Source organism: Aegilops tauschii, chromosome 4, assembly GCF_002575655.3.
Source record: "Aegilops tauschii subsp. strangulata cultivar AL8/78 chromosome 4, Aet v6.0, whole genome shotgun sequence".
In the NCBI taxonomy this organism is placed as follows: Eukaryota; Viridiplantae; Streptophyta; class Magnoliopsida; order Poales; family Poaceae; genus Aegilops; species Aegilops tauschii.
The window spans coordinates 275465432-275482156 of NC_053038.3; the positions used below are offsets into that span (position 1 = coordinate 275465432).

Below are 16725 nucleotides of genomic sequence, written 5' to 3' on the forward strand. Positions count from 1 at the left end.
AGCTGCAATTTCTCTCTTTGTTCAAATACATAATTGTGTTAAAGCTAGGGAATTAAAAATAATTTCTGCAATATGTACTTCATACGTTTGAATTTTTTTTGTCCTGGTCAAATATCACTTCAAATTATATAATTATTTGTTTCTGGTGGCAGGCGACTTGTTTTCAGCCCCAAGTTCGACAAGATGTTTATGTTGGGAAATGGTGGCGAGTAAATCTGCTACGGTCCGCTACTGGCTATACCCCACCAATGAAAACATATGCTGACATACCATTGTCTTTTACCGAAAAAGGCTTTCGCCCCGCTTTATATATAAAGCACCGACCATACAAACACACCGATACAAACACACGCCACCACCGCACATGACACACACCCAAGGCAAATACAAAGGTGCCAAGCACCGCCACGCCACCCCAACGACTACCAAACAACATGAATCGCTTGGAGCCAACGGAGACCTCCGCAATCTTCCGAGGAGAGGCGAGGCGGATAACGACGGAGCAGGGACTCCAGGACGGTGCCTCCAGAAGGGCACGACTATGGGTAGCCGCCACCGTCCGATCACGAAGATCAAGTTTTCACCTGGAGCATCACGAAGGAGTGGGAACACCGCGACGGAGCCTTGATGAAGGATACGGCGTCCACGGACGTCGCCACCGTCGGCCCATGAGCAAGTGGTGTACCCGGCGCTCACACCCCTCCAACGCACCCTACCTCCGCCAACCACCCGCAACCAAACCACCCGCGTGGATATGGCTGCACACCAGCACCTGAGACGCGAGCTCCGCCCACAAACGTCGCGTCTCCCACCGCCAAGGCCGCCGCCCTGCATCCAGACACCCCCAAGACCAGCCAAAGTCACCGGCTTTGCCCCAAAGGACGCACCCGACCGCCAAACCGCAGCATACGTCCCGCCTCGAACAACGCCGGAGCTACATCGGCCCGCACTCGGCCGGGGAAAGGGGGAGGAGGGGGAGCGGACGCATCCGGACCGGCACACCCCCGTGCCGGTGACGGGTGGCCCGAACTCTCGTCGGCGCCTCCCATCCCTCCAGCCTACCTCCCCACCGGACACCCCCTGTGTCGCCCCACCTCGGCAGCCGGCGCAGCTCCACGCGAGGCCACCAACACACACCCGTCCGCCGGCAAGGAAAACCCCAAGGTCCGCTGCCGACCACCAAGAAAGCTCACCGGGGAGCCCATCCGTGCTGCCCGCCGCCGCCCAACCACCGGAGCACCTGGAGCCGGCGAGCCCGCCCACCGACCTGCCGCTGCTGCGACGCTGCAGCCCGTGCCGCCCTCGGCCCGCGTCGCCCGGCCCCAGATCCAGCCGCGCCCGTCAGATCTGGCCGCGCCGTCGCCGATCTCGGAGAGCCGAGCACGCACCAACACCTGGCCGCCCGTCGAGGGGGAGCAGAGGCACCGGAGCTCCGCCTCTGCCCGCTGCACCGCCGTGTCGCCCGGCACAGCTCCACGCTCCGACCCGAGGCGCCGGCCCGCGCCAGCACCGCCCGAGCAGGAGGACGATGAGGCCCCGCCGCCGCCGGCGACGGCTGGGCTTTGCCCAGCCGCGCCCACGGGCGGCGGCGAGGGAGGGGGAGGGGAGAGGGGGCGGAGACCGGCGGGATTTAGGGTTGCCCCCCGGTCGCCTCGCGGGAGCGACGTGGGGGGAGGAGATTATGAGACAAATCTTGAACTAAGCTATTCCCCATTGTCTTTTCAAAGAGGGGAGGTCTCCTTTGGAGTCGACTATGAGCCAGTTTTTGCCGATATAAGCTATGCTTTTACATGTGCATTGCGCAGGGCAAATCTAGCTAAAAGATGGTACTTTGAGCGCCCCGAACCCCCGAGAAGAGAGCGCAGTTTACCCTGGTGGGATGATATGCGGAACTACATCCATGGTAAATTCAGCTTATGTCTTGCTGAAACAATGTGGCATCTCCCTGCTGCAACAAGTCCTTATGAGAAGCTAGATCAATTGCTAATCACAACTGGCTATATAGAAATACGATATGTGGATGGTTACGTCAGTCTGTCTTCAAAGTGTCTAAAGGTGTACATCACTAGCCTAGAGAGTCTTGCGAAGAAGTGCACTCTAGAACCTCCACCTCATACAACTATACCTTTCCTTGAAACACCCTCCTTTTTCATGGACATTGCAATAGAGTGGGGATGTGATTCAGGCAACCCTATGGATCATTATATATTTACTCTACCTGTAGAGGGAAAACCGCGAGACAAAGTACTTGATCCATTTCGGTCAACTTCACTCTCACTAAAGTGGAGCTTTTCACTTAAACCTAGTACTGCTGAACCTATGGAGAGTAAACAAAAAACCCAAGCATCTTCAAATGATTCTCCGACTCTGAATGTTGGAGCTCATGATTTGGTCTGGCTATCAAAGTGGTGGAACTTATTTTTTCTTCCTCCCCATAAATTAAGACTTTTCTCCAGGTTTCCACGGTTTGGAGTTCCTAGATTTATCCGGTCCGGAAATCTTCCACTTGATAGAGTTATGACCGAACAGTGTATTCGTTTTGATGCTACATTATTGCAGATCAACAATATACCACTACAGGCTGATGATCCTGCTAAAGGTCTGACACTGCACTTCACAAAGCTCAGGTTGGAAATTTCTTCCAGTCGTGGTAAGCAGATATTTACTTTTGACTGCAAGCGCGAACCTCTTGATCTTGTCTACATGGGCATAGACATGCACTTATTGAAGGTATTTATTAATAATACTCCTGAACAAACAAGTTCGAAGGATGCCCAGGTAGAAAGCAAGAGTCTGCATACCAAAGTTGCAGATGATCCTGCTTGTGAAAAGAGCAAAACAAAAACTAGATCGACTGAGAAAAGCCGAGATGATGGATTTTTTCTGTACTCTGATTATTTCACAATACGAAAACAAGCTCCCAAGGCCGATGCTGCTAGATTATCAGCATGGCAGGAGGATGGCAGGAAAAAATCTGAGGTGACATCATTCAAGTCTGAGTTTGATGGGGGTGATGAAAGTGACGATGCGCAATCAGGTAGTGATGAGGAGGGGTTTAATGTCGTTGTTGCTGACAATTGTCAGCGAGTATTCGTTCATGGATTAAAAGTTCTGTGGAGTCTAGAAAATAGAGCCGCTATCTTATCTTGGGTTGGTGGTTTAACCCAAGCATTTCAGCCTCCAAAACCATCTCCTTCTCGCCAATACACCCAAAGAAAGATTCTTGAGAAAAAGCAGGCAATTAAAGAAGCTGAGATGTCTAACGATGGTGCTCCCAACTCTTCACCCTTGGCATCACAGTCTTCAGATCCTCTCCAACAAACCAAGAGTTCAGACCCAGCTTCTTCCATCGGATCCAGCAAGCTAGAGCCAACATCAACTAGTGAAACTGGTATGCTTATCACACAATCCCTTTTCGTGCTAGCTGTTTGTACTGACCCCAGAACTAAGTTGGTATCTTTTTGTTTTATTATCTTCAAAAATGTCTTAGTAGCATTGCACTAAACACTTGGAAAATTTAGCAGCTGCATTAATAGTTTTCTTACTTTGACTAGTAACTTGTGATGTAGCAACGAAGCCTTCAAACAGTAGTGATTCTGAAGATGAAGGCACAAGACTTTTCATGGTTAATATTGTCCAACCTCAGTTCAATCTGCATTCAGAAGAAGCAAATGTGAGTATACTGCCGCCCTGCTTTTTTGGCAGTTCATATTAGCATTTTAAGAAATATCATATTGTTTTTCCTTCAGTCACAGGCTTGTCAAAACTCAAAACTATGCACAAACCTTTATCTTCAGCACATTACTGGCAGATAATGACTATAACCAATGTTACCCATACAAGAAATAGTGGACCTAAGCTGATAGTAGTTGTCAGTCTGCTAAATAAGAGAATTCGAATAACAAATGACTCTGACGTGATTTTCACATTTTAATGGGCCAGAGGTTCGTATTTGATTTTAAAACATAAATGCAACTACATTTGATATTTACATCTCACACACAAGTTACTGCCATATAATTGGATAATATATAAATTTCGATGAACCTCAAGGTCCCGTTTGGAACATACGATTCCCATATGGATAAATTTGTAAGAAATTCTACTCTCAGTGAGAATGGATGTTTTGATTAATGTCCTATGAAATTCCCACGTTCCAAATGGTGCCAAAACTTCACGATTTCAGTACGATGGATTGCAGGTACATAGATTGCGTGTGAACACTCCTTGACAGCTAGCGAATTTACTTTCAAGCTCATTGTTTGTTATTTCCTTACTAACTCAGTGCCGTGTTTATGGAAGAATGATTTCAGTTTTGATAATACAATATATTTAGGAACACTGTTGCAATGATTGAGATATCTGTTACAACTACATCAGGGTAGGTTTCTGCTAGCTGCTGGTAGTGGACGGGTGATGGTTCGTTCATTTCAGTCAGTTGTACAAGTTGGTCAAGAAATGTTTGAGAAAGCACTTGGTGCCAGCAACGTATCCATCGGAGAGTCCAAGCCAGAAATGACCTGGTCACGTTTTGAGGTTTCTGTAATGTTGGAGCATGTTCAGGCTCATGTTGCTCCAACTGATGTTGATCCCGGTGCTGGTATTCAGTGGCTGCCAAAAATACATCGCAGATCGTCAGAAGTCAAAAGAACTGGTGCTTTACTTGAGAGGGTATTTATGCCATGCCAAATGTACTTCCGCATCACAAGACACAAGGGAGGAAATCCTGAACTAAAGGTCTATTCTCTGCCATAATTTGAAGTTGCTTTGCACCATTTCCGGAGCATCTTTTGGCATAGTCAGTGCCTCAGTGGAGGTAGCAAGTGTATGTGTTTACTCTTTTTTGGTGATGCAGGTCAAGCCACTGAAAGAGCTGGCATTTAACTCTCCAGATATAACTGCTGGTATGACATCACGCCAATTTCAGGTTATGATGGATGTTTTGACTAATCTGCTCTTTGCGAGAGCTCCCAGGTATTCTGTCTATCTTGTATTACTTCCATTTTAGTATTTGAATACTATTATGCTATCAGTACCTTCACAACAGATTGGGAAGATCTAACGTGGTAGATTCCTTAAAAGAACACTAGGAAATACTCCAATAATGATAATTGGGTGTTTGTTCATATGGGTAACAAACGATGACATTTTTTAGTTTTATATGAGCTTTTGTCATATAATCCCTCCGGTTGTAAAGAGATGAAGTTTTAGGCATTGACACGGTCTCCAATATGTATCTTTGACCGTTACTGTTTGTAGCATAGTATATTATGAAAATGTCTTTATGAAAAGCCGAAATAAGTTTATTTAGTTCGTAATAGCATTTTGGTTTCTGCTAGCTGTATTCATCTGTAAACTTGACTGGACAATATGTATCTTGGGTGATATTTGCTTCGTACTAATGAAACTACTCCATTTTTCAGAACTCGGAAGAGTAATCTGTGTTATCCCCTTGATGATGATGATAGCGACATTGCTGAAGAATCTGATGCAGTTGTACCAGATGGAGTTGAAGAGGTCGAATTAGCGAAGATCCATGTTGAAGTAAAAGAAAGAGAACGGAAGATACTGTTTGATGATATCAGAATCTTGTCTACCAGTAGTGAATTATCTGGTGATCTGAGTCAGTCGCCAAAATCCGATGATTCCACATCAATTGTTACCGGTTCAAAGTCAATGCTGGTATGTATGAGAGTTACAGTTGTTGTCTGTCCACACAGGCATAAATAATATTTTGCTTCCTGTAAATTGTATTTGTTTGTAAACTTCATTGGTTAGTTCATATCTTTTTTCGTACTTACTTAACACTAATGAAGCAGATATTTAAGCTCTCATTAGCATGAATCTTATGAATAAACTACTTCAATCTGAGTTTACCATCATGGCTTTGCCAGGTAAAACGTCTGAAGAAAGAACTTGTGAATGTCCGAAATGGTAGGAAAGAAGCATATTCTATGCTGAGAAGTGCTATGCAGAAAGCTGCACAGTTGAGGTTGATGGAAAAGGAAAAGAACAAAAGCCCTTCATGTGCCATGAGAGTTTCGGTGAGGATAAACAAGGTCGGGTGGAGCATGTTAGCAGATGGAAAAGCCTTTTCTGAAGCTGAGATAAATGATATTGTAAGTTTATTTTTTCTCCAGCCAAGTATAATATTAAGTTTGTGATTTCTCATAGCTCAAAGACTGGGAGTGCCTTTTCAAAAAATGCCGGCGAACAATTATCTGGAGAGAGGGATGGAGGGAGGAAAATTAATCGTTTATTCTCAGATGTTTTGTCATTCCCTTTTTTTAATTCTAGTTATTGCTATGGGAGGGATAGATTTCCGAGAAAACGCATGAGAGCGTGCGTTTCATTGCATTGTAAAGAGGGAGAGTTTGGTTACATTCCTCCTAGGAGGCTGATTACAGAGACCGGACTAGTGGACATCCCAAGTCTGGGGGGTAATGGCTTTGAGCCCTAGCGCGCCCGCATTTGCCCAAAGGGCAGCTTCTTCCTTGATCTTCGCTACGATGGTGTTCATAGATGGGCGCGCTCCGTTGAAGATGCAGTCGTTGCGGTGTTTCCATATCATCCATGGGACGAGGAGGGTCACGGTACCGAGGCCTTTGCGCATGGGCTTAGGGGTGGAGTGTCGCGCCGATTGCCACCAGTCTAGAAGCGAAGGCTCGTCGTCAGGTGGGGTGCACGGGATCCGCAGCCAGCTTAGCGTCTCGTGCCAGGTTTGCCGGGCCAAGGGGCATGCGAGGATGAGATGGTGCATGGTTTCAGGCGCCTGGTTGCATAGGGGGCACCGTGCGGGGTGTTGCAGCCCACGGCGAGCAAGCCTGTCGGCGGTCCAACATCTGTCGAGGTGGGTGAGCCAGTGGATAGATTTCTTCGTGATATGACAAAATTTTATCCTTTTCAATCTTTTTTTAGTATAGGAAGGAAAAAGAAATAAAAGATGGATTGGGTTGAACCTCACAGTCATGAAAATTTGGTAAACCCCATTTTTGAAAATAGAAATTCAATTTAAAGAGTTACCCAAGCTAAATAAGGCGATCTGTTACCTTGAGCTCACATACTCTATCTTGCTAATCCCTGTATCCAGTTTTTCCTTGATAAAGAATCTGTCAATCTCCACATATTTGGTTCTATCATGTTGAACTGAGTTGTTTGCTATGTTAATTGCTGACTTGTTGTCGCACCATACATTCATACAACTGATCTTCAATATCTTCAGCTCTTCTAATAGATTCCTTGTCCATAATAACTCACTCAACCCTTGAGACATGGCTCTGTATTCAGCCTCTGCAGTTGATTTGAAACAACTGGTTGTCTCTTGCTTCTTCAAGACGCTAGATTTCCTCCTATGAAAACACAATGGCATGAAGTTGATCTCCTGTCATCCAGGCAGCTAGCCCAATCAGCATCACAATAACCATCCACGACAAGGTGTCCATGACTCTTGTATATCAGTCCTTTCCAGGACAAGTCTTCAAGTATCTCAAGATTCTATGTACTGCCTAGGCTCATGCATCATGCATATATCTGCTCACAACACTTACTGCAAATGCAATGTCTGGTCATGCATGACACAAGTACAATAATCTTCCACAAATCGATGATATTTCTTTATCCACTAGATCACTTGATTAGGCAGACATTATGGTTTTGATCAATTGGGGTTGAAGCAGCTCGACAACCTAGCATGCCAACATCACGGAGGAGCTCATGGGTACCTTCCTTTGAGAAAGAGTTATTCCTTCTTCAGACCTGGCCACTTCTATACCAAGGAAGTACTTGAGTGGACCAAGATGTTCAACTTGGGGCAGGACCGAACTCGTCTCGCGCCTGGCGGCAGGACGGGTCGATGGTGGCCAGTTTTGGCCGGCCTATTGGGTCTCGATGCCGGGGACTGCTCAGGGGTGCGAAAGGCGATTCCTTTCCATTCGTCTCTCTAGTTGGGGTAGCGGTGGGTGGCGGGTGAGGTGGCGTCAAGGTCCTGGATGCTGGGGCAGCGGCCCTGGTGGTGGTGTCGCGGTGCTCCTAGGCAAAGCCCGTGGCTTGGTGCTGCCTGGTGGCCATGGCCGTGTGGGCGGCGTGGTAGCCGGGGTGTGGCGTTCGGTGGCGGTGAATATTGACTGGGGTGAAAACCTGTTCTATCTTCGGACGGACCAGCGGCGGCGAACCTCATTCCCTTCTTGAAGGCGTCGTCGCTGCTCTCACTGCCCATCGTGTTGCTCCGGGCGAAACTCTGATCCTTGGGTCGGGCGGTGGCGGCGCTTCGGTGTCATAACCTTCCTGTAGGCACCGCCTTGGAGCCCACGGTGCGTCGTATGAAGCTTCTTCTCTTCGTGGTGGCGTGTTCACGGTTGAGGCCCTCGGTGGCTCATGTGGTGCTAGGGGTGGTGTTGTTGCGCTCAGCGCCTATGTATCCTGCCTTGGGTGTGTGCATGTGTTCTGGTGGCGTGCATTGTACCGGGTTGTTGATGATCTTTGCTTTATATATAAAGCGGGGCGAAAGCCTTTCTCGGTAAAGGCCTTACTCAGACACCCCTTTAACCTTGCTATCTCTACGTCATCATCACGAGTGATAATAATATCAACATAAACTGCAAGGATGGTTAGTTTCCCTTTAGAGTGTCTATAAAACAATGTATGATCACCGGTGCATTGTCCATACTCTATGTCACACACCGCCCGTCTAAACTTGTCAAACCAAGCTCTTGGAGACTGCTTCAGTCCGTAAAGGGCTTTCGTCTAAACCTAGGCATTCTCGGGGCCAGGCTTTACAAAGCCCGACCTTAAATTCTCAAGCCCGAGCCCGGCTCGGCCAGAAATAAATGATCAGTGCATTTTTTGATTAAAATAATATTTTTCAGGATATTTAAAATATATATTACACCTATATATCTAATACAATAATGATTTATGCCCTGTTCGGGCTTATCTTTGGGCTTCCAGGCCGGGCTTTGGGCGGAAAAGCTGAGCCCAAGCCAGGCCGGGATGTCGGGCTGTCTGGGCCGGGCTGTCCGTGCTCGGGTCTACTTTCTTCAGCCTTCTTACCTTGCCAACGGTCTCAGAAGTCCAGAACCCAGGTGGAATCACCATGTATACCTCCTCCAGCAAGTACCTATGCAAGAACGCACCCTTCATATCAAGTTGGTGTAGTGGCCACCCGGAATTTGCTGCACAGGAGATCAGAATCCTCACGGTGTTCATCTTTGCTACTGGAGCAAAGGTCTCATCATAGTCAATGTCGTATGTCTGGCTATACCCTCTCACCACAAGAGCCTTTCTCTGTACCTTTCAACCTTTCCTTCTGCATTCTGCTTCACAGTGTATACCCACTTGCAACTGGCTACCTTCTTTCCTGTTGGAAGAGGTGTTAGTACCCATGTCTTGTTCTCTCACAGAGCCTCCAGCTCTTCCACCATGGCCACCCGCCACCTTGAGTTCTCCTTTGCCTTCTTCCAGTCAGTCTGAATTAACACAGGCCACAGACCGAGGAGAAGCAACAAATGCTTTGTGGGCTGGAGATAATGCTTTATAAGAAACATAATTTCCAATACCATTGTCATCGAGCCCATACTGTTTCTTTGGTATCCCTATTGTTGCTCGAGTAGTTCTCCTCAAAGCAATTTCCCTTTAATTGACCCTTCATAGTGTCGCGTTTGGACCATCCTGCAGTAGTGGTACTTCTGCAGGGTTTCCCATGGTTGTTGCTTGATGCGGCGCAAGTCACCCGCGGCAGGCGGGCGGTCGCGCGTGCCCTGGAAGTTGGCGATGAAACGCTCGTGCAACTCGCCCCAGGAGGAGATCGATCCCGCGGGCAGGTTCAGGAGCCACGAATGCACACCATCCTTGAGGGCCATGGGAAACCAGTCCGCCATGACCTTCTCGTCACTGCTGGCCGCCTCGATGCTCAGCTCGTAGAGCTGCAGGAACTCCGCAGGGTCGGGGGTGCCGTCGTAGCGTGGAGGCAGGTCAGGCTTTAACTTGCCTGGCCAGACGACGCTGCGTAGCTCAGGGGTGAAGGTGCGGCAGCCTGCGGTGGTCACTGGAGCTCGTCGTGGAGGTGGAGCCTGGCCTTGGTACTCACGCGCCATCACTGCAGGCAGCGCGCGGTCTTGACGCGGTGGCGGAGGGAGCGCCAGAGCACCTTCTTGCGGCCGCTGGACCTCCTGGCAGCTTTCTTCTTCGCGTGCGGGCGCCCTGCGCGGTGGATCGCGCCGCGGGGCCGCGCGCCTTGGTTCGAGGACGACGTCTTGACAGGGAGGCGGTGGAGGCGCTCCATGGGCTACGTCGCCCGCAGTGGGCGACGGGCGAGGCAACGAGAGGGGGGATGCAGGAAAGCCCCCAGCGGCGCTGACAAGCTCAGCGATGCGGTCCAGCCAGTCTTCATAGAGGTCATCGACCGGGCGGTAGCGCAGGAGCTCACGCGCCATGAGAAGTGCAGCATGCGCATCCGCGGGCCCGCGACGAGCGTTGGACGACGAGCCGGCCGGAGTCAACGACGGTGTGGCGGTGCGTCCGTCCCTCTGCACGGAGGGGTGCAGCGACGAAGCTTGTTACTCGTTCCCCGCTGGGCCGATGGCGGCGTTGGCGGCGGGTGATGGAGAACGACATGGAGGCCCGTCGACGGGCGCCGTCTGGGCCACGCGAGCGGCGAGAGCGGCTCGACGCTCAGCACGGGCTCGGCGAGCATCAGCCATGGAAACAGTGGAGCGGCGGTGCGTCGATCGACGGAAAAGAGGCTTCGGTGCACCCCTACCTGGCGCGCCAAATGTCGGATTCGGGGTTCCACAGACCCTTGAGAGGTTCGAACTCTGGGGTGCATACGAAGAACTCTCTCTTCCCAGTCTTCCCGCTCAACGATCCCACGGCCTAGCTCGACGAACCAAAAAAACAAGAGACATAGGGGTTTATCTTGGTTCGGGCCACCTTGCGGTGTAATACCCTACTGCAGCTTTGTGGTGGATTGCCTCGAGGGGCTGAGGATGAACTAGTATAGTGGATGAACGGCCTCAGGAGATGAGGTGTTCTTGAGCTCGATGAGCTAGTGATGTGGTTCAGGTGGGAATTGATCTGTCCCCCACTATGGTGGTGGCTAAGTCCTATATATAGTGGCCTTGGTCCTCTTCCCAAATGTAGGCGGGAAGGGATCCCACAACGGCCAAATTCAAAGGGAGACAACTAGTACAAGCTATCCTGACAAAAGCAGTCTTCGCCTGCAAAGGCTCTGGTGGTGACGCCGCGGTGGGCTCCGCGATGACCTCCGTCCTGGCGGTCTTGGTCTCGTTGCACTGATATGGAAACCTTTAGCTAATTCCTCGGGACTCCGCACCTGCGCTTGCCTCCTTGGCACCAAAGAGGAAACTGGTACACTGCGCCCAATGGTGCCCGCCTGGCCTTGGTCGTCACGGCTCACGTCATATGAACCTCGCGAGGTGCACCCCGCATTGATATCTCCGCTCCTCGAGAGCCAGCCTAGTGAGGCCGCCCCCAGGGAGGTCTTGGTGTCGTACGCTTCGCGAGGCTTGGCCCCTCGCGTGGGTCTTGAGTTGTTGCTGCTGAAGCTGGGCCGTACCGGGCCGTTGACGGAGCTACGTCATGGGTCGCAGGCAGGCAAGTCTGGGTACCCCTGTTCCCAGGACGCCGACATATATAAATGTTTCCTTACCAAATTCCACTTACCAAAGGCTCTTCACTTCCCGGCAATGGCGCCAGAAAAGAGTCCTGATGACCCACAAGTATAGGGGATCTATCATAGTCCTTTCAATAAGTAAGAGTGTCGAACCCAATGAGGAGCAGAAGGAAATGACAAGCGGTTTTCAGCAAGGTATTCTCTGCAGGCACTGAAATTATCGGTAACAGATAGTTGTGTGATAAGATAATTCGTAACGGGTAACAAGTAATGAAAGTAAACAAGGTGCAGCAAGGTGGCCCAATCCTTTTTATAGAAAAGGACAGGCCTGGACGAACTCTTATATGAAGCAAAGCGCTCCCGAGGACACATGGGAATTGTTGTCAAGTTAGTTTTCATCATGCTCATATGATTCGCGTTCGTTACTTTGATAGTTTGATATGTGGGTGGACCGGTGCTTGGGTGCTGCCCTTCCTTGGACAAGCCTCCCATTTATGATTAGCCCCTCTCGCAAGCATCTGCAACTATGAACGAAGAATTAAGATAAATCTAACCATAGCACTAGAGCAAGTCCATGGCTCATAAAAGATTTAAGTGAAGCATAGAGAGCAATTCTAACAAGTCATGACATAAATTTGGCTCTCTTAAATAGGTGTGTCCACTAAGGATTCAAGACTTAAAACACAAAATCAAACAAGCAAAGACTCATATCATACAATACGCTCCAAGAAAAACACATACTATGTGACGAATAAAAATATAGCTTCGAGTAAAATACCGATGGTCGTTAGAAGAAAGAGGGGGTTCCACTCGGGGCATCCCCAAGCTTAGTTGCTTGCTCTCTTTTAGATAATAGCTTGGGATGCCGGGGCATCCCCAAGCTTAGGCTCTTCTTACTCCTTATTCCTTCATCCATTGTAAGATAACCCAAAACTTGAAAACATCAATCACACAAAACTCAACAAAAACTTCGTGAGATCCGTTAGTATAAGAAAATAAATCACTACTATAAGTACTGTTGCAACCTATTCATATTTTGTTCTTGCATTATATCTACTGTATTCCAACTTTTCTATGGTAAAAACTCATCAAAGAAAACCATAGAGCCATCAAAACAAGCACACAACGCAAAGAAAACAGAATCTGTCAAAAACAGAACAGTCTGTAGCAATCTGAATTGTTCGAATACTTTCGAAACTCCAAAAATTCTAAAAAATTAGTACGACCTAAGCAATTTGTATATTAATCTTCTGCAAAAAGAATTGGTATTCTATCACGCTTTGGCTAAAAATAAGAATTGTTTTCGTGAGCGCAAAAGTTTCTGTTTTTCAGCAAGATCAAACAACTATCGCCCAAGAAGATCCTAAAGGCTTTATATGGCACAAACACTAATTAAACACAAAAAACACAATCATATCAGTAGCATAATTGTGCAAACACTCAAGAACAGAAAGAAAAAAGCAAAAATAAAATTTTATTCGGCATAAGATTTCATTGATGCTCATATGAAAGATAATAATTGAAACACAAAGAGAGCATCATAAAACATGTGACGAACACATTTAAGTCTAACATACTTCCTATGCTAGGAATTTTATAATCAAACAAATTATCAAGACAAGAAATATATAGCATACGCAAAGGAGAGGAATAAAACATTGACAATCTCAACATAACAAGAGGAAATTTAATAACATGAAAATTTCTAAAACCATATTTTCCTCTCTCGTAATAATTATATGTAGGATCATAATCAAATTCAACAATGTAACTATCACATAAAATATTCTCTTCATGATCCACATGCATGCAAAGTTGACACTCTTCCAAAATAGTGGGATTATCATAAAATAAAGTCATGACCTCTCCAAGCCCACCTTTATCAAAAATTTCATAAGATTGAACACTCTCCAAATATGTGGGATTATTTTTAGCTAAAGTTGACACTCTTCCAAACCCATTTTTAATATTATCGCAAATACTATTATCGATATTATATTCATCATGAGGCTTAAATAAATTTTCAAGATCATAAGAAACATTATCACTCCAATCATGATCATTGCAATGAGTAGTAGACATATCAAAATTAGCATCCCCAAGCTTGGGGTTTTGCATATTGTTAGCACAATTGACATTAATAGAATTTATAGTAAAATCATTGCAATCATGCTTTTCATTCAAGGAGCTATCATGAATTACTTCATAAATTTCTTCATCACAATTTTCAGATTCACGAATCTCAAGCAAAACTTCATAAAGATAATCTAGTGCACTCAATTCACTAGCAATTGGTTCATCATGATTGGATCTTTCAAAAAGATTAGCAAGTGGATGGGGATCCATATCAAGAGATTTTTAGCAAGCGAAGATGCAAGCAAACAGAAGACACATGGCACACAAGCAAAGAAGAGATCTGACGAGAAAACGGCGAACGAAAAAGAGGGCAAATAAAACGGCAAATTTTTGTGAAGTGGGGGAGAGGAAAACGAGAGGCAAATGGCAAATAATGTAAATTACGAGGAGATGGATTTGTGATTAGGAACCTTGTATATGTTGAAGATCCTCCCCGGCAACGGCGCCAGAAATTCCTTTTGATGGCGGCTTGAAGCTACGTCGGTATTTCCCCAAAGAGGAAGGGATGAAGCAGCACAGCAACGGTAGGTATTTCCCTCAGTGATGAAACCAAGGTTATCCAACCAGTAGGAGAACCAAGCAACACAACGTAAACAGCACCTGCACACAAATAACAACTACTCGCAACCCGACGTGTAAAAGGGGTTGTCAATCCCTTTTGGGTAACGGCGCCTCAAGATAGGCAAACTGACGTGAATAAATTGTAGTAGATTGACAGATCGAACGCCAAATAAAATAAATAATAATATAATGCAGCAAGGTATTTTTTGTATTTTTGGTTTAATAGATCTGAAAATAAATGCAAAGGAAAAGTAGATCGCGAAGGCAAATAATATGAGAAATAGACCTGGGGGGCGTAGGTTTCACTAGTGGCTTCTCTCGAGAAAAATAGCAAACGGTGGGTAAACAAATTACTGTTGGCAATTGATAGAACTTCAAATAATCATGACGATATCCAGGCAATGATCATTATAGAGGCATCACGTCCAAGATTAGTAGACCGACTCCTGCCTGCATCTACTACTATTACTCCACACATCGACCGCTATCCAGCATGCATCTAGTGTATTAAGTTCATGGAGAAACGGAGCAATGCAATAAGAACGATGACATGATGTAGACAAGATCTATCTATGTAGAGATAGACCCCATCGTTTTATCCTTAGTAGCAACGATACATACGTGTCGGTTCCCCTTCTATCACTAGGATCAAGCACCGTACGATCGAACCCACTACAAAGCACCTCTTCCCATTGCAAGATAAATAGATCAAGTTGGCCAAACAAAACCCAAATATCGGGGAAGAAATACGAGGCTATAAGCAATCATGCATATAAGAGATCAAAGAAACTCAAATAACTTTCATGGATATAAAAAGATAGATCTATCATAAACTCAAAGTTCATCGGATCCCAACAAACACACCGCAAAAAGAGTTACATCATATGGATCTCCAAGAGACCATTGTATTCAGCGAGAGAGAGGAAGCCATCTAGCTACTAACTACGGACCCAAAGGTCTACAAAGAACTACTCACACATCATTGGAGAGGCACCAATGGAAGTGGTGAACCCCTCCGTGATGGTGTCTAGATTGGATCTGGTGGTTCTGGACTCTGCGGTGGCTGGAATTGATTTTCGTCGACTCCCCTAGGGTTTCTGGAATATTGGGGTATTTATAGAGCAAAGAGGCGGTCCGGGGGCACCCGAGGTGGGCACAACCCACCAGGGCGCGCCTGGGCCTCCTGGCGCGCCCTGGTGGGTTGTGCTCCCCTCGGAGCACCCCCCAGGCGCAGCCTTGTCCCATTAGGTGTCTTCTGGTCCAAAAAAATTCTCCGTGAAGTTTTGTTGCATTTGGACTCTGTTTGGTATTGATTTCCTGCGATGTAAAAAACATGCAGAAAACAGCAACTGGCACTTGGCACTATGTCAGTAGGTTAGTACCAAAAAATGATATAAAATGATTATAAAACATCCAAGATTGATAATATAACAGCATGGAACAATCAAAAATTATAGATACGTTGGAGACGTATCAGTGCTTGGTAAGTCAGCGTATCCGGTGGGTAAGATAGCTTTGGAAGTGGCTTTTGGTGATGAGCATGCTTATAGAGCTGAAACATTGACTTTTGAGGTGGTCAAGATCAAGAGCCCTTATCACGCCTTCTTTGGACGGCCAGCTTATGCTAAATTTGTGGCACGGCCTTGTTATGTTTATCTACAGCTTAAAATGCCGGGTCGAAAGGGTACCATCACGGTGCATGGCAACAGGAAGATAGCTTTGGAGTGTGAAGAGGGCGATGCTGCCTATGTTGAATCTGTTTGTGCAATAGAGAAGTTGAAGTTCTACAAAGATAATGTTGACCCGGCGGATATGACCCCCTTGAAGAAGCCAACCACAGAACATGACCCTTTGTTGAAGTTTAAGTCGGCAGACGACACCAAGCAAGTTGATTTTGTTCCCGGCGATTCATCCAAACAGTTCAGTATCGGTGCCAATATGGATTCAAAATAGGAAAGTGCGCTCATCGAGTTCATCCGTGAGAACTGGGACATCTTTGCATGGAAGCCTTCAGACATGCCAGGTGTACCGAGGGAACTCGCTGAGCACACTCTCAATGTTGATCCAAAGTTTAAACCGGTCAAGCAATTCCTTCATCATTTTAATGAAGAGAGGCGCAATGCCATTGGTGAAGAAGTGGCCCGGCTCTTGGTGGTCGGGTTTATCATTGAAGTTTTTCATCGTGAATGGTTGGCTAACCCGGTGCTGGTCCTTCAGAAAAACGACACTTGGTGCATGTGTGTGGATTACACGGACCTTAACAAGGCATGTCCGGCTGATCCCTTTGCTCTCCCCCGTATTGATCAGATCATTGATGCTACGGCGGGATGTGAGCATTTGAGTTTTTTGGATGCTTATTCGGGTTATCATCAGATCAAGATGGTAGTTAAGGACCAGGA

General features: G+C 46.9%; 1 protein-coding gene across 1 annotated transcript in view; it reads left to right on the top strand.

Moving 5' to 3' along the window:
- Nucleotides 1–15715, top strand: part of LOC109741866 (protein ABERRANT POLLEN TRANSMISSION 1-like) — a 33642-nt gene extending 17927 nt beyond the window's left edge. The window contains 8 exon segments of the mRNA XM_073496557.1: nt 153–274; nt 1704–3391; nt 3570–3673; nt 4381–4737; nt 4856–4974; nt 5424–5682; nt 5895–6119; nt 13861–15715. Coding sequence (XP_073352658.1) covers nt 153–274; nt 1704–3391; nt 3570–3673; nt 4381–4737; nt 4856–4974; nt 5424–5682; nt 5895–6119; nt 13861–13917 — 2931 coding nt within the window. The 3' untranslated portion in view covers nt 13918–15715.
- Nucleotides 15716–16725: the final 1010 nt, after the last annotated feature.